This window comes from Talpa occidentalis, unplaced genomic scaffold (genome assembly GCF_014898055.3).
Source record: "Talpa occidentalis isolate TD23 unplaced genomic scaffold, MPIMG_talOcc4v2.1 talOcc4.16, whole genome shotgun sequence".
Lineage (NCBI taxonomy): Eukaryota > Metazoa > Chordata > Mammalia > Eulipotyphla > Talpidae > Talpa > Talpa occidentalis.
In genome coordinates this window covers 68,115,045-68,135,307 of record NW_023601653.1, presented here as the reverse complement: position 1 = coordinate 68,135,307, position 20,263 = coordinate 68,115,045, and the positions used below count along the sequence as shown (strand labels likewise).

The following is a 20,263-nucleotide window of genomic DNA, read 5'->3' as shown; positions in this document are numbered from 1 at the left end:
GCTGTCATTTTAGAAGGTTATCAGTCCTAAACATTTTATTGGAGGTTGGACACAGGATTGTTACCATGAAATTAGCATCACAGTATTCGTATCATATTAACTATTATAGTATATAATACTATATACATAGAATATAGTATAACTGAATATTATTGGAAAATTCAGTCTATTATTAAAACAAAACTATGAACTCACTCATTCAGTTACTTACCTGTATTGAGGTAGCCAATGGCCTTGGACTTGATCTCTCGAGTCAGCTGCTGTGTTTCATTTAGATAATCCAGAACATAGATATTTGGAGCAAAAAGGACCATATTCTGTTCTCCACAACCATAAGGCATTTTAAGGAGATCTTGTGTATTTTGCATGGCGGAGCCTAATATGTCTCCTAGGGAGTGGTAAAGTTGGGAAGTTAGGAAACTTGTAGATTATAATTTATCAGAATCATGAAGAATACTAATTAAACCAGAGACATTCTGCAGAGGGGGAGAAGGGAGTAGGATCAAAACGGGTAGGAAGAGCACAAGGGACTATGGTGATGGTAGATGGGTGAATTGGTGGTGGGAATTTCACGGGACTATAACTGAGATGGGAAAGCATACATTGTACAAAAATGAAGACTGATGTAAAAAATATATAAAATAAAATTAAAAAAATAAAGAATACTAATTAGCTGAGGTAAAGAGATGAGGATTGTTTTTGAAAAGTAAGTCTTCCAGGAACAGAAGTATGACTGGAAACAAGCTCACACAAGACATAAAGTTAACGTTATTGTTGTCATTTGGGTATTTATGGGAAAGAAATATAGTAGAAACTGTCAGTATAATAGAATAGTCCCCCCACTACAATTGGAGACTCACCTAAAACTGAGAAAGAGGCTCGGGCAGAATCTTCTACCACACTTGGTGGCAACTTCAGAGATAATTGTTCAACTACCTCAGAACCTAGAGAAAGACATAAATCATCCATAATGCACATTATTTCTGTTATACCTTCTTGAAGATCTCAACGACTCAGAAGTCAGAAATATGCCTTATGTCTAAACTTTTTCTGAAATGGTGTCCCTCTTCATATTTCAATTTTTTTTATCTTAAACATGTATGAATGGGATTCTGAAATTTCCAGAACTCCTCCTTTCTCAATTATCTTTCTACCCTGTTTGTAGAGTTGTACTCCAAAAGAATGCTCTAAATTTATAAGTGCCCATGATGTTGTGGTTCTGTTGTAGTCATCCTATGACTAGCACGAGATGGGTGGAGTATTTCAAGACAATATTTTTAGTGTCCACCCCCAACCTCTTTACTCAACAGTTGAATATAAAAAAAATCACCTATATATGTATAAGCAAAGGAAAAAGTCTAAAAGGTTTCTGAATTCTGTTCTTCTATAAGCTTTCACCAGATATGAAAATAGTATTTTTATGGCTGGAAGTAGGGGTAAAGATCAAGAGTATTTGACTTATTGAAAATAATGGCTGCTGAGATGCATTCATTTGCTGACCTTTTGATATTGATAAGTTATATGAAGAGGAAAGAAATTAGTATTTATCTTCATACTGCATCTCTTTTTCATAACATTAATATTAAAAACTATGGTACAAAGGGTAAAAAATTTCAGTTATGCAAGATGAGTAAGTTTTAGAGACCTACTGTACAGCATAGTGTCATGTGTTGATAAATTTCTAGGGTACTAAATATCCATAAATGTTTTTGTTTAGACTAGAAAATTTCCAACTAGGATAGTCATATCTTTTACTATAAATGTCTATTTTCCCTTTTCAAATGACTGATAGAACATTAGTTATGGGGTTGACATTAAACAAGTATTGATGTGATAGAATGGTAAACGTTATGACAACTTTCTTCAAGAAATAACATAGTCCTATTATCAAATACTGTTGACTTCGCAAAACTCAGTATGGGGTGACCTGCATTCAGTTACCCATATGTTATATTAGTAAATACCCAAGGATGTGGTAAATATCCCCTTGGATAATATTGTTTCTACTCATTTTCTTTGTATAACTACATTATACACTGATGAGAAAGACATTTTGGTGTTTGCATGGGTGCTGTAAGACATAAAGCTCAGAATGCATGCTACAGGGACATTGTCCTGGCAAACTAATAGACTGCTTTAAGAGGCAACTTCCTTATTTGTTAAATGGGTTGATGGTTCTTTATGACTTACTTCATAGGAAAAATATATGAATAATATATAAAATTCTTTGAACTTCAAAAATTAAACTTTAATCAATGTTCTTTTAATTACGAGGCTGACTCTTACCTGAGGGACAAAGCAGGGAGTTGAATGTTGTTTCCCTCTCTAGTCCTTCAGGCTTTAGATGGAGAGAAAGAAAAATTAGAGCTGAGAATGACTTTCAGGATATGTGTGTTGACAGGGGAACAACCAATTTTTTGATAGTGAAAAGTATTGTAATTGATTTCCAAATGTATTACATAACAAATTCTGCAAGTATAAGCAAAATGAAGGAGATTGATAGTTGAGAAAATGAAGGGAAAATAATGAAAATAAGTCAAGAGAGACAGTAGAAAAATAGCAATAGAGATAGATAGTTGTAGATAGGCTCAAAATAGACTAGTAGATACAGAGAGAATAATACTGTAAAATAATCAATAATCACATATTATTTAGCTCCTTTTACCTAAAACTTGAAACTTCAACTGGATTCGCTACTGGGTTTTTTTTTTTTTTTTTTTTTTTTTTTTTTTTTTTGAGTCATTGTGACCTATAAAATCGGAAGGCTTACTTCAACCAATAGGGACTTGATGATTGTGTCTTTCTTTCCATATTCTGGGACCACAGCCACCTCAGTTCCACATGGCTGTTGAGACTCCAGGGCCTCTGCACTCACAGTGAAATTCACATTTCCTGAAAAAAGGATCAACAGAGATGAGCACCATCTTCTCCTTCCTCTATGCCTCCAAATCCCAAGTTTTAGAAATTTTCAATGCTTTGTAATTTTTTTTGTGTTCTATAAAAACACAGAAACAGGGTTGCACTAGCATAAACTAGAGGCTAATGATACTGAGAATTCAAGATGTAGATGAAGGTGAGAGCATGGAAAACAAACAAACAAAAAAATCCTACCATCCTTGGGTGGGTAGTGGGTTGGAGGAGAGACGTTCTTTGCCTAGTACTGGCTGTAAGATACTCGCTGATACATACAATCCTTGAGTGGAAAATTCTCTTGGAGACTGCCCCTTACCTAATGACTTTGGTGTTACTGCCCAGGAGATAGTTTGGCGGCCATTCCCACAGATGCAGTGAGACTCTTGTTCCTTCTCCCTGGGGTCAGCTAGGAATGCAGGAGAGGCTTCTAGCTGCACACTGACCTGAAATCACACATAGGCAAAGAGACAAAAAAGATTAGAAGGAGAAGGGAACCAAAGGTCGAATGTTTTTAAATAAAGTATATTGGGGGATTGGTTAAATTTTAGTTTGCTTAATAGTGAAGGCAATATAACAAAGACTGAGCACCTTTTCGTGACTCTGACATCTAAATCTTAGCATTTTCATGTAAATCTACTTTTTTTTTTTAAGATTGATTTATTGGGCCTCCCCGGTGGCGCAGTGGTTGAGCGCTGGGTTGCAAAGCTGCACGCAGCCTCTGTGGCGCCGGTTCGATCCCTGGCTGCTCCCCGGCCACTGGAGGAGGGTCCCACATGGCGCGCGGACCTCTCCTGCCGCCCGCTGCTCCCCTCAGCAGTGTACTTCGGTCCTTCTGCCTGCTCTGCTCCCCGCTCTGGCTCTGGTGAATTCTCTCACCCTCCCGCGCTTCTGACTGTACCCAGTGCATGTATAAACAAACAAACAAACAAGCAAACAAATAAATAAATAAACATGCCTCTATAAAAAAAAAAATAAAAAAAAAAAAAGATTGATTTATTTATACAAGAACCGGGGTACAGGCTAGATGTGCGGGACAGTGAGAGAATTTACCAGAGACAGCAGGGAACAGAACAGGCAGACAGATGAAATACACTGCTGAGAGGAGCAGCGGGCGAGACAGGAGAGGTCTGCCTCGCCATGTGGATTTCTCCCCTGCTGGCCGGGATCGAACACGCGCTGCAGAGGCTGTGGGCGCTTCACAGTGCGTCGCTTAACCGCCTGCGCCTCCAGGGGGGCCCTAAATCTATTTTTTTGTATGGTGGGACCAGAGGTGAAGAGAAGTCATGGTACCATATTGCCTATGGGAACATGGTCTTCTTTGGCATGGGATCTTGGTTATTTTTCCAACTTTCCCAATAGAGTATGCAAGATTTATAGACAGTTATGGATTCAGCAGAAGTGAAATGCTCAAAAATTACATTTTATTTATTATATATATATTACGTCATCGTTAATTTTTGTACAATGTTTGATTTCTCCTCTCAGATATCGTCTCCATAAAATTCCCACCACCAATTCACCCATGAACCATCACCATAGTCTCTTGTGCTCTTCCTGCTCCTCTTTTAATCCCTTTCCCTTCCCTGCTGAATGTCTTCAAGTAATAGTTAGCCTGCTAGTTTTATCTTTTTCCACCTCTGATCCCTTGTTTGGTTCCCCTGTATTCCATTTTAAAGAAGGCTTACTATAATTAACAATATATGAAAAGTTAAATATTGGAATGCAAAGGTTGAAACCTTGGAGAATCTAAGAATGATTTTTTTTTTCTATATCAGAAATCTTCATACTATACAAGTTTTCCAACCTCAAGTGGTTAAGGGTCAGAAACGTTTTTTTAAGTTGTAATTCGGTATCTGAAGGTATCAGCAACCATAACTTACATAACATGAATATTTCTGATAGAATATTTACTTTGGTGAGCAAGTTGTTTGCACAGAGTTTGCTAGTAGTCCTAGGAATGCAGTTTTTAACGTACTTGATTGTTAGTTTGTGTTTAACTCAGGAAAGGGAGGTTCTTACTCGAATGCAGCTGGGCAGGTAGTTTAGGACAGTGGCCTTAAGTGTGAAGGCCTCCCCACGGATCACAGAGTAGGGCAACGTGAGCTCCACAAAGAAAGGCTGGAAGACTCGGAGAGAGGCAGGAGGAGAGAGACCAAGTCCAGTCTCCTTGGACAGGCAGAAGGCTCCTGCCTTCCACTCTGTGATGGTATCAGGGACTGTCACTCCTACTTCAGCCACACCTGATGAACTGGAGAGGATGGCAATGTGAGGAACAAAAAGAAAAACAGTTCATAAGTCCATTTTAGGAAAAGAACTCCTCTAAATGATTTTCTTGTCATGACTTGAATTCACTCAGTAGGAATACCCATCATGGAGACTATAAGTCTCCATATGGGAAAACATAAATCCTTTTCTTCCAATTCTGTTTTTAATTTTAATCTATATCAGAATCTCCTGTAGACAAATAGTTGTATTATAATCTATTATAAGCAATATAATTATAAACTAAACACTCAATTTTAAGTTCTGAAATTTTCCTCTCTAAAAAACTGTTTCACTGAGGGAAGGTTTTAATTTTTTAATTCTAACTCTGTATAGTTGGCTTGACAGATCTGTGTTTAATTCAAGATTGCTAATCAATGAAGATCTCTTATTAAGTGTTAACCTATGTAGTATTTAGTTATATTTAGTCCTGTGCCTATTTTCCAGAAATCTTAGTATTAAATTTGTGCAAAATTTTTTTAGCTCTGATGCAGTTAGATTAGTGAGACTTCAAAGAGCTATTTAGTAAAACCTGTCCTGAGAATAGCAGTATGTCTAAAAGAAATAGTTGGATATTAAAAAATAAGCTAAGAATTGAAAATAGTGAGAGGTCTATATTGTTGCATCTTCTATATAGAGAAAGTTACTTACTCTGCCACCACCAAGTCCCAGATCCACGTCTCAGGAAAGTACTTCCGCACAGTCTCTGGGAGAGGCTCAGAAACATGCATCATATTCATAAAATCACCAGCTGTTCGCAATTCGGCTGAGACTGTGTTGGATGAGTGAGAAAAAGATAAAGCTGTGGGAAATTGTAATACATGCCACAAAAGAAATTAATAGGTGATGACACAATTAGGAACCTGGAGAGAACATTTGAGTACTAAGAGAAATCTTTGAGGAGTAATATTTTAGGTATTCTGAAGTACTAAAGTAAGGTAGACATGAGCAAGGGGAGAGAAACATAAGCAGGGCACCTAGAGAACTAGCTGCAGGAAAAGAACTTGGATTATCTGTGGGGCAGAAAAAGTCCTCTGTGGTTACTCCTCATTGCATGAAGTAGAGGGCATTAAGGAGGACAGAGCGCAGAGCTTCCATTTGGCGTGCTCCTCTGTGGGAGCAAAGAAAAATTACATGAGACATTATGACAGCGACTTTGAGAAACAGTTTGCAGGAGCTAAAGGATCAAGGATAAGCAAGACTTATTATTCTCAGGCTTTTCAGAAGATCAGAGTTAGGATCTCTTACCATGTTTACCTTCTGTTCATTGATGTGCAAGTAAAAAATAAATTGTGCCTATATATACTTGTACATATAGAGGCTTACAATAAATCTTACTGATAAAGAATTACAGACTGTATAAATAATAATAAAAATATACAGTAATCTTGATTTAAATTCCATACAGTCGATTAAGTCTCACTGATTGTTTTCCTGATTTTTGACAAACTCTTGTGCTCAATTATATTCAACCATGATTTAACAGTATCAGATTATACATATATGTTTGGTCACTGATTGAACAAAAAGGTAGCCCATATCTCTGACAAATGAGAGTGATTTACACATGAGTATTGGAAGGTGTTTTGGGGAAGTGAAAGAGCTTTTTTAAGGAAGTCAAAGAACTGATTGGTGAGAAGATCGTTTCAACTTGTGAATATTTCTATTTCTATTTACACTGATCCTGTGTGTGGGAATTTCCTCTTCCCTTTTCAACTCTACGTATTTCCATTTAGCAGAGACAAAATCATTACAAGTGAATCTTTTATTTTGCATATCTGTACCTTTCTTCTAACACTTTTATGATTTGCTTTGTTTTCTCTGTAGTTTAATCTTTGTAGGGGCTTGACATAATCAGAAATTTGGGGTTTGAAAACCCAGAAATAAACTCACATATTTATGGACAACTAATCTTTGACAAGGGTGCAAAGAATATGCAGTGGGAAAAGGACAGTTTGCTCAATAAATGGTGCTGGGAAAACTGGACTGCTACATGCAAAAAAAATGAAGCTAGACTGTTACACCATGCACAAAAACCAACTCAAAATGGATAAGAGACTTGGACATGACACCTGAAATCATAAAATTTATAGAAGAAACTATAGGCAAAACACTACATGACATACATCCCAACAACATCTTTAAAGACTTATCCCCCCAAAGCAAAGAAAATGAAGGAAAAGATGAATAGTTGGGACTGCATCAAATAAAAAGCTTCTGTACAGCAGAAGAGACATTAACCAAAACAGAGAGACACCCTACTCATTGGAAAAAAAATTTTTGCACACAATACTACTGATAAGGGACTGATCACAAAGATCTGCAAAGAGCTCACACAACTCAACGAAAACAAAGTAAAGAATCCAGTCAAAACAATCCAGTAAACAATCTAGGCAGAAGAGCTAAAAAGACATTTCTCCAAAAAGGAACTCTCCTGAATTGCTGGTGGGAGTGCAAACTGGTCCAACTACTATGGAGAGCTCTGTGGAGATTTCTTGACCTACTAAAGATAGAGCTTCCATATGATCCAGCAATTCTACTCCTAGGTGTTTACCCAAATGACACAGAAACATTAATTCCAAAGGGCACCTGCACCCCTATGTTTATAGCAGCACTATTTACAATAGGTACGCTGTGGAAACAACCCAAATGCCCAAAAATAGATGACTGGATCAAGAAGATGTGGTACATACACACAATGGAATATTACTCAGCAATCAAAAAAGATAAATTCAAAAGGACACCAGCACATCTATGTTTATTGCACCACTGCTTACGATAGGTAAGATATGGAAACAACACAAATGCCCAAAAACAGATGACTGGACCAAGAAGATGTGGTAATATATGCACAATGGAATACTATTCAGCAATAAAAAAGATAAACTCATGTCATTTGCAGCAACATGGATGGAGCTAGAATGGATTATGCTCAGTGAAATAAGCCAGAAGGAAAAAAAAAAAGAAAAATATTGGATGGTTTCACTTATAGGAGGAATATAGGGGAGCCGAAAAAGGGGCCAGGAAAAAAATATAATAAATTTAAAAACAAAATTAACAGGCAACTATTAATCAGAGACACTCTGCAAGGGAGGGAGAAGGGAGAAGGATCAAAATGGGAGGGAATGTGTTCTTATATAAGGGACTATGGTGATGGTTCATGGGTGAATTGGTGGTGGTGGGAATTTTGTGGGGACTACACCTGAGAGGAGAAAGCACAAAGGAAGAATGATATAAAATATATATAAAATTAAATTAAAAAAATAATACAAAACAACAAAATAAAAAAAAACTTTGGGTTTGTAAGCTATGACCTTAATGTGTCTGAATCACATGTGCTTTTTTATTCATTTTTTTCTTTAAAGGAGACCTTCTATTCCACACAATATATTAGACAATTTTTATTAATTTTTACCTGGAGAACTTAATAGTCTTCGAGATGCTGCCTGCATTGCATAATGTTGAGGCTCTGCACATACTTTGGGTTTACGAATGTTTGAGTTGGTGAATACCTTTAAGCCCATATCCTGTTAAGAGAATTATCACCTAATCAGTATGTAAATATGTATATGTATATATGTACTTCTTTTTATTGAATTTAGCAAACAATCCAGTTAGCTTAATATTGAAGTTTTAATGTTCACATCTGTCAGAGGAATATTGATATACTTATAGGAGTAATTTTATCCTGTTTTTAAAATTCTTTCAACAGTAATTATATATGTGATATTTGTAAATATCACATGACAGTGAATCAGTAAAATGAAGAAAATTTATTAATAAGCTTCAAATATTCCAATTCTAGCTCTCTTGCTATTAGCAGATCTGCTACTATAGATAAGTCCCTTGACTTCTTTATAACTTATTACCCCCAATTATGATATGAAGGCATTAAAATAGATAATTTTTCCCATATGTAATATTTTATGAACTTTGAGAATGACCACCTACAATATAACTGATTTACCTGTAGGAAGCTAAACATATCTTTTTCATTTGTATTTGATACTGGAGAATACATGATTCCATTGATGTGGACGTTGTGGTGATTGATACACTCTCTGTCATCTTCCTCCCGTTGATTCAAACTCTCAGGGAAACCATTGAGGTCCTTTACTGGTAGCAGGTTATAAACCTGTACAAAGGAATAAAAGGACAAACTTACTTGTTAACACAGTTCAGAGGCAAACCCCAGAGCCCACACTAGAATGAATTAAAACTTATTAAGAGAAATCAAGGTCTACTATATTTGAGACTTTGGGATGATAGTGATGTCTCTACCATATAGCACTGATTCATGTTGCTGATGCAACATGCATATAATATAGTTAATGGACAAACACATGAATAAGTGTATATCTTCTATAGAAGACAGGATAGTATGTATCAGATATTATTCATGGGAATAAAATACTCCATATCTTCAAACAGTTAAACTGTAACATACTGGTAGTGATGCTTTCAAATTCATTTGAAGGGGAAGAGTAAGAAAGGCATAAAATGCTGATAGGTGCACTGTATTATATTCATAGGAGTTTAAAACTGACAAGGAAGAACTTGACGGGACGATGGCATCAAATCCTTGCTTTGCTCTGGGGAGAATAAACTGAGGAGTCCAGATAGGCACTGAACCCAAAGAACCTCAAAGCCAGAGTACCTCATGATTGCTTGGGACCAATGCTGACTGAGTGTGACAGGGGAAATGTAGACAAAATTCAACTTAAGGGAGTAACAGGAGTGAGTGGAGAAGGAGGAGGTGGTTGCTGGGATGGAAACCACAGTTCATACATCTGCCCAGGGAAGGCAAAGATGATTGTTGGAGATCTATCCCTGGAAGATACAGGCATGAGTGCTGTGGGGAGCCAAGCAGACAGGCCCTCCAGTGAGCAAGACAAAGCTCAGAAAGATATGGCTCACCCCATCCATTTCCCTCAGGAGTGAGTGGTTGCAGAATGGAGTGGATATAGTGAGGCCACATTGGAATATGCCAGAGCTGCACAGGGGTCCAGCCTACAAACTGCAGAGTGCAGGTCTGAGACCCAGAAGGCACTGACACAGGCACGAGCTAAGCCAAGTCACGTATAGCACTTTCGGGAGCTCCAGACCCCTCTAGGACCATACTTGACTCATTGAACACCAGAGTACAGGTTAGTTCTCTGTCATATAATCCCACCTACTGGAAAGGTGGAAGCTCTCCATCCTTAATACTCAGAAAGTAAAGCATGGAGAGAAGAAAGAACATAACCGGCAACCTGAGTACTCGTAACCCCACAGATCTCTAGAGCCCAACGACAAAGACGTGGAATATCTTTTATTTCTATTAGATATAGAATTTAAAATTGCATGATAAAGAAATTCAAAGAAAACACAGAAAAACTGATCAAAGATGTACAAGAAAATTCAGAAAAACAAATGAATGTCCTGAATATATGAATGAGTAGAACATTGAAATTGAAGCCTTAAATAAGAAAGTGATGGAGATGCAGGATGTGATAACATCAATAGAGGAGATAAATTCTGGGAAATGGTATGAAAGTAGAACAGATCAAATGGAAGATCAAATCAGTTACCTTGACGATGTTAATGCATAAAGAATCCAGGGGGAAGAAGAGAGAGAGTTTCAAAGAAAAAAAGTGAAGAAACACTTCCAGAATTATCTGACTCCATGAGGAAATACAATAATAAAAGATACTGGGTATCCCTGAAGGGGAGGAAAGAGAGAAGTAAACAGAGAACTTAAAGAAATGACAGAGGAAACCTTCTCAAACCTGGAGGAGGAATTAAACATACAAATCCATGAAGCTAAAAAACACCAGGATACCTAAACAGAAGGAGACCCACACCAATATATATAGTAGTAAAACTTCTGAGAACTCAAGACAAAGAGACTATTGAAGCTGCTTTAGGGGGAAGCAGATAACCTAGAAAAGAACACTGATCATTGTATGTCTCTGAAGAAACACTGTGGGTAAGGAGAGAATGGCCTGATGTGATCAAAATACTTAAAGATTAAAAACTGCTACCCAAGAATATTCTATTCTGCCAGACTCTCCTTCAGATATGAGAAATAATGGCCTCGCAGACAAACAGAAGCTGAAGGAATTTGCAAATACTAGATACTCTGCCCCAAGAAATACTCTGCAAATACTCTGCCCCAAGAAATGTTGAAAGAAGCTCTCATTTAATAAAAGAGAAAAACTTCCACAAATAACTAAACAAGGAAATAGATTGAATCACAAAGTTAAGGACAAAATGACATTAGCAGACTTTTATATTTTCATAATCACTTTTAAATGTAAATGGACTGAACTCACCAGTTAAAAAACACAGTATCTGATTGGATTAGAAAACAGATCCAACTTTCTCTCGTCCCCAGAAATGCACCTGAGCTCCAAAGATAAACATAAGTAAGGAATAAAAGGTTGGAAACTAATCCTATAAGCAAATGGGGTCCAAAGGAAGGCAGGGATAGTTATACTTCTATCTGATAAAATAGATTTACAGGTAAAAAAGATAACAAAAAACAGGTATGTACACTATATAATAAGGAAATAATACACCAAGAAGACATAACATTCATCAATATATATGCACCAAATGAAGGAATAAAAACATGAAGGAAGCAATAAAAACAATGAAGGAAAAAAAAAAGAACGTGTTTTAACCAATGTCTGTTTTCAGATTTGCAAATTTGAAAACAGACATTGTTTAAAACACATTCTTTTTTTTTTTTTTAAAGATTTATTTATTTATACAAGCACTGGGGTATAGGCCAGAAGTGCGGGAGGGTGAGAGGATTCACCAGAGACAGAATATGGAGCAGAACAGGCAGAAAGACTGAAATACACTGCTGAGGGGAGCAGCGGGTGAGATTGGAGAGGTCTGCCATGCTATGTGGGTTGCTCCCTGGCTGGCCAGGAGTTGAACAGGTGCTGCAGAGGCTGTGGACAGCTTCATAGCGCTGCGCTCAACCCGCTGCGCCACCGGGGAGGTCCTAAAACACATTCTTGACTGGGGTCTCCAACACCCAACTTTCACCAATGGACTGATCAACCAGACCAAAAAAATGACACAATAGCCTTAAACAAAGAATTAGACCACATGGGCTTAATAGACATTTATAGTGCACTGACCCCAAAAAGGTGGATACACATGGGACATTCTTCAGAATTGACCACTTACGGGGTCACAAGACAAGCCTCATAAATTCATGAAGATTGAAATCATACTAAGCATCTTCTCTGACCACAATGATATCAAACTAGAAATCAACCACAAAAATAAAGCAGGAAAAAACTCTAATATGTGGAAGCTGAACAACTGAGCAATAAGTGGGTTAAATGAAAAAATATCTCAAGACAAATGACAGTAAAGACTCAACCTTTCAGAATTTACAGGACAAAGCACAAGCAATACTAAGAGAGAAACTGAAAACTTAACTTCTAGATAAGCACAAGTTTAATAGATCCTGTTTTTCTTATTAAGCATTTCTTTTTTTTATTTTAATTTTTTTTAATTTAAATTTTATTTTTATATTCCCCATACAATTACAACCCCCTTATTTTTACCCCAAGCTCTCCTTTCCCTGTCCCCCACCCCCCATAGAGTGTCTCTTGTTCATAGTTATTTGTTGATTTTGATATTTTCTTTCTTATAGTTATTCTTTTTCCTGGTCCCTTATTTAAATTTTCTAGATTCCTGCTATGAGTGAGACCATCTGGTATTTTTCTTTTTTTTTCTGGCTTATTTCGCTGAGCATGATCCCTTCCAGCTCCATCCATGTTGCTGCAAATTGCATGTGTTTATCTTTTTTGATTGTTGAGTAATATTCCATGGTGTATATGTACCACATCTTCTTGATCAAATACATAGAAAGAAATATAGGCGAAACACTACATGACATGCATATCAAAGACATCTTTACAGACACATCACCCAAAGCAGTGATAGTGAAGGCAAAGATCAACAGCTGGGACTACATCAAATTAAAGAGCTTCTGCACAGCAAAAGAGACAATAACAAAAACAAAGAGAAACCCCACCAACTGGGAGAACATTTTTGCACACAACACTAATGATAAAGGACTGATCACAAAAATCTACAAAGAGCTGATGAGACTCTTATTAAGCATTTCTACTGGCTCTGAGCATCCTTTCTCCTCCTAGGGGCCTTTACTAACCCCGAAACTGAGGAGAACTCACTGAGGCTGCAGAGAGCTCCGTCTCAGGACTCATGAGCAGCACACTCTGGTCCACAGCACGGAGGGCGCAGAGGGACTGAGGAGAAGCTGTGACTCGCAGGTGGGCTTGTGAGGCCGGGAGACTGTGTGTTGGGCTGAAGCTCAAATCCACCTGTGGAATTGGGAAGAAAGGGCAGAAAAACAGATCTGCTTTATGCATTTAACAGCATTTTGGAGTGTTTATCATATATCACATTCAAAGCATAGTCATTTTGGCTTTGTGATGTGGTGGTTGGAACCATGTCATCTCAAATCTTTTTGTCCCCTATGCTTCACTCTGATTCTGAAGAATCAGTGGAGCCATTACAGTGATACCTAATTATTCTTTCTGTTACTAAATTTGAGATGCCATTTTTGCCTTTGATAGATGGTGTGATGCTCATTAACTCTGGGTGGAATGCAGTTGTTTCTAGATATTCTTGTTTTCTTTTGGGTTTTTAGTAGTCTTAAAAACATGCATACATATTTCCCAATATTTCATTAAAAAGAAGTCAACAAGGGGCCTCCCCTGGTGGCGCAGCGGTTGAGCGCTGGACTGCAAGGCTGCCCACAGCCTCTGCAGGGCCGGTTCGTTCCCCGGCCGCCGGTGAGGGTCCCACAAAAAAAGAAGTCAACAAGCTGCTCTGAACTGTACTACGTGGTAAGAGACAGTGTATCAGAATTTTGCACAAGGAGTTAAGTGACATTACTTGTAAGTGTGACTCTGCCGTTGTCTTACTGAAAATCTCTAGGAAGTTCATTTAACCCTTTGGCCCCACTGTTTGCCTAGAGAAACTAATTCATGACAATAATAACTTCTAGTTTTAAGTGTTGATAATTTTATGACATAAAGCACCTACCTTATTGGCCAGACAATTTTCAACCTCATATTTTGCAGAATCTCCAATCACTTCCCCATCAGGTAAAATAGTGTATATGAGCAGTCGTGCGATGGGAGCAATGTCTGACTCCACAGGGACTGACACGGAAAAATGGCCTTTCACTGGAGCATAGAAAGTGTAAGAGGTGATTATGGGTTAGGTATTTTCCCAGGAATGAAATTAATTTTTCAGTTGCACAAATCCAATTTAGGAGTCTGGTCTGTAATGGTTGTTTCTATCAGCAGATGTAATCGATCCATGAAACAGGTGTAATAAATGGATGCTGCCTCTAAGAACTCTTGCTTAAGAAAAGCCTTATCAAAGCTCTTTCTTCTCTCACAAATCATATAATGATTTCTCACCAATTTTAAGCTTTAGCTCACCTAGAACATTCTGATGCTATTTAAGGATATAGATATGTCCATATGACTACCATTTAATCTAGACTTCACACTAGAGAAGAGATTTAATAGAATCTGAAGTTGTGAGATGTTATAGTAAGAGCTCAGCACATTGTATTTATCCTTACATCTCTTTAACCTTCTATGAACTAAATGTTCTTTTCTTCTTACATTACTATGCTCCTTTAGAAGTTAGTTCTTGAATCGGCTTATGTAGATTCTTTGGAGGTTCTATAAGTCTACTATGGTGTTTCTGTGTTGTTATGAAGAGGTAACAAAAATATACTTTTACTGATAGTTTGCTAGTAAGTGACCTTTTAGACTCCCTTAGAATAACAAAAACCTTCAGAAGTTTATCTTAATCCACATTTATTCATCAGGAAAGTTCAATTTATTGAATGAAATGCCCAATTTAATGCTTTGTAAATCAAAAGGGAATTAACAATGTAGAGATATAAATTGACAACACAAAACCTAGTAAATAGAAGGTACTCCAACATTTTACCATCTCTTCATTGCCTAAACAATTTTGAAATGTCACTTTGAGAAGAAGACCTAAGAATGCTTGTGGTTTGAAAATTTGAAATAAGCATAGATTATAAAACAACATCAGCATTTTAAACAATCAGGACAGATTACGCTGATGGAAAACAAAATAAATATTTGATAAAGGATGGGTAAAAGAAACATTGCTTTCACCCCAGTTTCCTTATTGGGGTTAAATGGAAATGATCTCTATTTGAAACTTTTCCTGGTATTTCTGCATTGTATGATTGCATGTGTTGGGGTGGGGCAGAAACGTGGAATTATGGAAATACTCACTGTCTCCCTCCTCCACAGGTAGTATATGAGTTCCAGTGTGAACAATACCTCCCCTTGCCATTATCTGCAAAAACGGAAATAAAAAGGAATCAAATGTACCTGCTGGAGATCTTACCCTGTCTTGCCCTCCATGTGAAATGCTTATTTTATCCAGTTCTGACTCTAACAACTAGCCTTGAAAGAAGTCAGACTTTCAGAAGGAACATGGCTAAGAAGTCATACTAGTGATGTCTAAGAAGTTTCTTAATTCATTGCCCCACAGGGAGATTCGGCTAGAGACAGTCAAGGCAGTGGCCTTCCTTCTCACCAGGTAATAGAACATGAGCTTCTTCAGCCCCTGTAGGACTTGTCCATTCAGAATATATTGTGCTTGGATTTTTTGGGTTTGGCCGCAAGGCAGTTCAGGCAGGGATTCAAGGTGGACAAAGCTCTTGCTGAGGGAGAATACAAGATTAGCAGTGTGATAAGCTTCTTCATGATCTTCTGACAGCCAGTGGTAGCCATAACAGGGACTATAATCCTTGTGTTTGACCTGATGAATTAGAGAAACAGTATTATTTTATAAGCTATAAAAATTAATATTCTCACAGAACTATACTTAATCCTTAACTAGGACTCAGAATCTTTTGCTCCATAGTAAAAAGTGAGAGAAAAGGATCCTTCTTTTACTTATATGTGCTGCAGGCCTGATTTGTGCCATTACACTGTAGGACTTGCTTGACATTTCTTTTCCATTTTACCTATGGGAACAGAATCACTGAAACTATGAAAACTCATTGAGGAGACAAAATAAACTCCAAAAACTGAAAGATTTTATTTGAGAAATGAATTCAAATAGGTATTATGAATAAACATAACTTTGCATCCTTAAGGGTCTGAGAACACCTTCTGAAAATAACATTGGTTTAAGAATTGAGGTTATGAATTAACTGAAGTTTACCCCTCCTGGACTGTCCTAGGCTGACTTTTTTTTTTTTTTTTTTTTTAAAGATTTTTTCCCTCCTTCTCCCCTCCCGTAGTGTGTTTCTGGTTTATAGGGATTAAGGTCAAAATAAGGGGGGGTGGGAATTGTATGGGGACTATAACCAAGATGAAAATGTATACATTGTGCAAAAATGAAAAATGATGTAAAAAATATATTAAAAAAAAGATTTATTTATTTATGTATTCAAGAGCTGGGGTGTAGGCCAGAGGTGCTGAGGGATGGTGAGAGGATTCACCAGAGACAGAGTGGGGAGCAGAACAGGCAGACTGGCTGAAATACACTGCTGAGGGGAGCATTGGGCGAGACAGGAGAGGTCTGCTGAAACGTGGGTTAGCTGGCGGGGTCATTGTGCTGAGACTTAACCCCTTGCACCACCAGGCTCTTTTTAATACTTCCTGAAGTTCTGGGGTCTTAAGCTTCATAGGTCCTATATGAGTTGTATTTCCCTTTTTCCTCATAGAAATTGTTCTTTCCAGGCTTCCTGTACCATCATCTTCACCTCCCAAGTGATATGAATCCTTGTGTCAGCAAAACACTTTGTTTATATGTCAAATTATATTAATCACATATGTCATCATTGAAGAGTCTTAAAATAGTATTTTAATTTTTAAGATTAGCACAGAGCCCAGAGCATAGAAAGCATTCAAGACACTTGATTAAATGAATGAGTGAACACTAGATTTTGAGTTATTGAGGATGAAATTTTAGGCTATCTATACAACTGAATTAATAAAGTATATTATTTATTTCCTTTTCATATTTATATGTAACCTAACCTAATGTAAAATCTATTGTGATCTAAAAAATCTTTATCTACATCTCCATTGATGAGTAGAGTACTATATACTATACAAAGCAAGTTATATGGTTATGGGCCAAACTCTGCAGAAAATTAGAATAGTAGGATAAAGATGAAATAAGAACAATTAATTTATGAAATATATATTTGAAAAATAAACTTTGAAATTTCATCACTTAGGTTGTAATCTTTTTTCCAGAGCTACTTCTCATCATTGGTAATTTCTTTCTAAACTTACCCTGACAGTGAGAGAAGTACCCATAACTTTGGTGGTATTGATGGAGAACTGCACCAGACCGTGCTCGTCAGTGGTAGCATTGGAATTATGCTTTGCTTCGTTTGATGTGATGAGGACGAGTTTATTTGGCATGGGGATACCTTTTCCATCCACTAGGCGCACCTGAAAATTAAAAGCTGTGGCTCAGTTGTATGATGGATATTCTCTAATAGTCACCAAACATATTCATTTTATCACAAATATTTAAGGAATGTGTCCTGTATGTTGGATATGGTGTGAAGCATTGAGGATATGTAACAGTGAATAAAACAAGTTCCTTCCATCATAGAGTTTACAGTCTATTAAAAGAAGTCATTGCTAACTAAATGCATAAATGATATATACTTATTTCGTAGTAATCAGTTCTAAGAAGAAAAAAAGCAGTTTAAAGGGATAGAGTGATGGAAATAATAGGGAAACAATAGACCTGCAAAATGTATTGTTGTGGATATACTGAAAATGGTGTGTATTAAATATAACTCTTGGAGTGTCATAAAGCACAAGTCATACAGAAATGAAAAATTTAACTCTGTGATTGTATGGATTAGCACTCTGAAGTTATGTATGCAAGCATACAGTAGTTGTTAATGCGTTATTCTGTGTACTTCTCTACTTGTTTTATATATAATAGCTGCTTCTCAACCTAAATTTTTGACCTTTTGGAAGGTAGGCAGATATTTGAGGCAATTTCCATGTGAAAAAATGTAAAATTGAAAAGAATCACAGTATTGATAAGGGCATAAAGTCAAATTACTGCTAATTCTGAACTCAGCAGATGGCATGTCCAGACCAGATTGTAAAGATGGTGCTGCTTTTTCAGTGTAAGCTACTTTTGGTAAGAAGGTAGCAAAACTGGTAAGTTTGGACTAGTATTTTAATTAATTAGCAAAATCTGATATTTTGAGCTGCACTTACAACGTGAAGGAGAGACATACAATTCTGATTCTTCTCTTTTGGTGAGACAGTAATGAGAGAGTTTAAATTTAGCAGAATATCTTATCTAAAAAGTACAATATACTTGTGAGAAATAAAAAAAACGACCTACACCTTCATTTTAGGAAGTGACCAAAGTTTCTGCATCTATTTGTTGTCATAACAATAAAAACATTCTAAAATTTACTCCATCACTTCTTTATCGAGTCTGGTCTCACTGTCTTCTACACTTTCTGCAGTTGAATCTTATATCACTTCCATTATGAACAGTAATTACACATTGAGGTACATATAACTGTCATCTCACATTCCTGGATTCAGAAAGGTCCATTTGCATCTCTGCTTTATTATAGAAAAATAAAGATAGAGGATTTTTGTAGAAAAACAAAGATTGAGGATTTTTGTAGAAAAATTTATAGTTTCAAAATCAGGGAAAGAATTTTACCTTATGTGTACTGTTTTTAAAATACTATTGTAGAAAAGGTAACATAACTATAATATCTATGAAAGAAACACTAGGTATAGCATTTATACTTCAAAATAAAAATTAAGGCCACCTGACCACCCATTTTCATACAAAGTTTCAGAAGGATTATATTAGTGGCTATTGTGGATTTTGTGATTCTTGTGGGAAAATTGGAAAATCTGTAACATTTTTTAAATGTAGTTTTATACTTTTAGTTACATTAATCAACAGACAACATTAACCAGGTATGGTTTTACACAGTATATGTTACACTCATTAGGTGATAATACACAGTTTGATTTGTGAATTGAAAAACTGTTTACCTGCCCAAAAAAGGGGATCCCTTGTCTAAAGTGCGAGTCCACTTTCACAAATGAGAGTTTGGTTATGGTTCTTGTTATTTCACTGGACCCTCTTCCAATTAATTCCACCTCTGAAAAAAAAAAAAATCGTTTTGTTTGGGAAGAATGATCTCCCTGAACTTCTGATACTGCCTCCTCCCATTTCATAATTTGGCAAAGGAAATAAATCAGTGTCTATTTAGTTTTTTCTCTCAGACTCATGCAGTACACAAACCTGTTCCTTCTTCTTGGATCTTGGCCTCCACTTCAAGTTTCATTTCATAGTCTTGTTTCTTCAACTGGAAGATCTTGGTTTTCACTTGCTTAGAGAAACAGCCCTGGCTATTTAGCTAGGAGATGATAAAATAAAATACAGAAACATAGAAGTGACAGATCAGTGGTGAGATTTTTGAAGGTTACTTACTCTTCACCAAATTCTGGCTCCCTTCCCTTAGAATATAACTATGACCACAAAGTGGTCACCCCTTTGGGGAATCTACTTCCCTGATCTGTAGGTGGGATCATGTGACATGTTCTTGCTCATAGAATGAGAACAAAATTGGCTCCCTTTCCAACCAGGGTGACTTAGGATGCCAGGTATTGGAGATGGCTAAACCTCATCATTCTAGGTACTTCTATCATACACAAAATGAACAATTATAAGAAATAATTTCTATTGACTTAAGTCACTGATTTTTAAAAAGTTATAATAGCTATTATAGTATAGAATTCTCTTACAGATTGCTCTTTTACTGAGCAATTGGTTAGTTCCATGTTGTAACTTAGTTCTTATCACTAACGCCTTTGTTGTTGGTCCCTAGAAGGAGTCAGTTACCCACCTACCTGCTGACTAAATTTCTCACACATAGCCCGTGATTCTCCACCATAGCAGCTAGAAGGACTGTTGTACTTTCTGCATATGTTCAGAGTCACATGTCCTGGGACAGGCTTCCCGTATGTGTATC

At 36.8% G+C, this 20,263-nt stretch overlaps 1 protein-coding gene across 1 annotated transcript in view; it reads right to left on the bottom strand.

The window, feature by feature from the left end:
• LOC119247730 (alpha-2-macroglobulin-like) overlaps positions 1 to 20,263 on the bottom strand; it is a 38,430-nt gene that overhangs the window by 10,391 nt on the left and 7,776 nt on the right. The window contains exons 8-24 of the mRNA XM_037514375.2: positions 20,142 to 20,262; positions 19,534 to 19,648; positions 19,281 to 19,390; positions 17,520 to 17,681; positions 15,805 to 16,029; positions 15,498 to 15,561; positions 14,254 to 14,396; positions 13,377 to 13,526; positions 9,143 to 9,310; positions 8,591 to 8,702; positions 5,827 to 5,947; positions 4,933 to 5,161; positions 3,230 to 3,356; positions 2,771 to 2,892; positions 2,287 to 2,338; positions 861 to 944; positions 212 to 388 (exon numbers count right to left, since the gene is read on the bottom strand). Of these exons, the coding sequence (XP_037370272.1) occupies positions 212 to 388; positions 861 to 944; positions 2,287 to 2,338; positions 2,771 to 2,892; positions 3,230 to 3,356; positions 4,933 to 5,161; positions 5,827 to 5,947; positions 8,591 to 8,702; positions 9,143 to 9,310; positions 13,377 to 13,526; positions 14,254 to 14,396; positions 15,498 to 15,561; positions 15,805 to 16,029; positions 17,520 to 17,681; positions 19,281 to 19,390; positions 19,534 to 19,648; positions 20,142 to 20,262 (2,282 nt within the window). The remainder of the gene's footprint in view (positions 1 to 211; positions 389 to 860; positions 945 to 2,286; positions 2,339 to 2,770; positions 2,893 to 3,229; positions 3,357 to 4,932; positions 5,162 to 5,826; positions 5,948 to 8,590; positions 8,703 to 9,142; positions 9,311 to 13,376; positions 13,527 to 14,253; positions 14,397 to 15,497; positions 15,562 to 15,804; positions 16,030 to 17,519; positions 17,682 to 19,280; positions 19,391 to 19,533; positions 19,649 to 20,141; position 20,263) is intronic.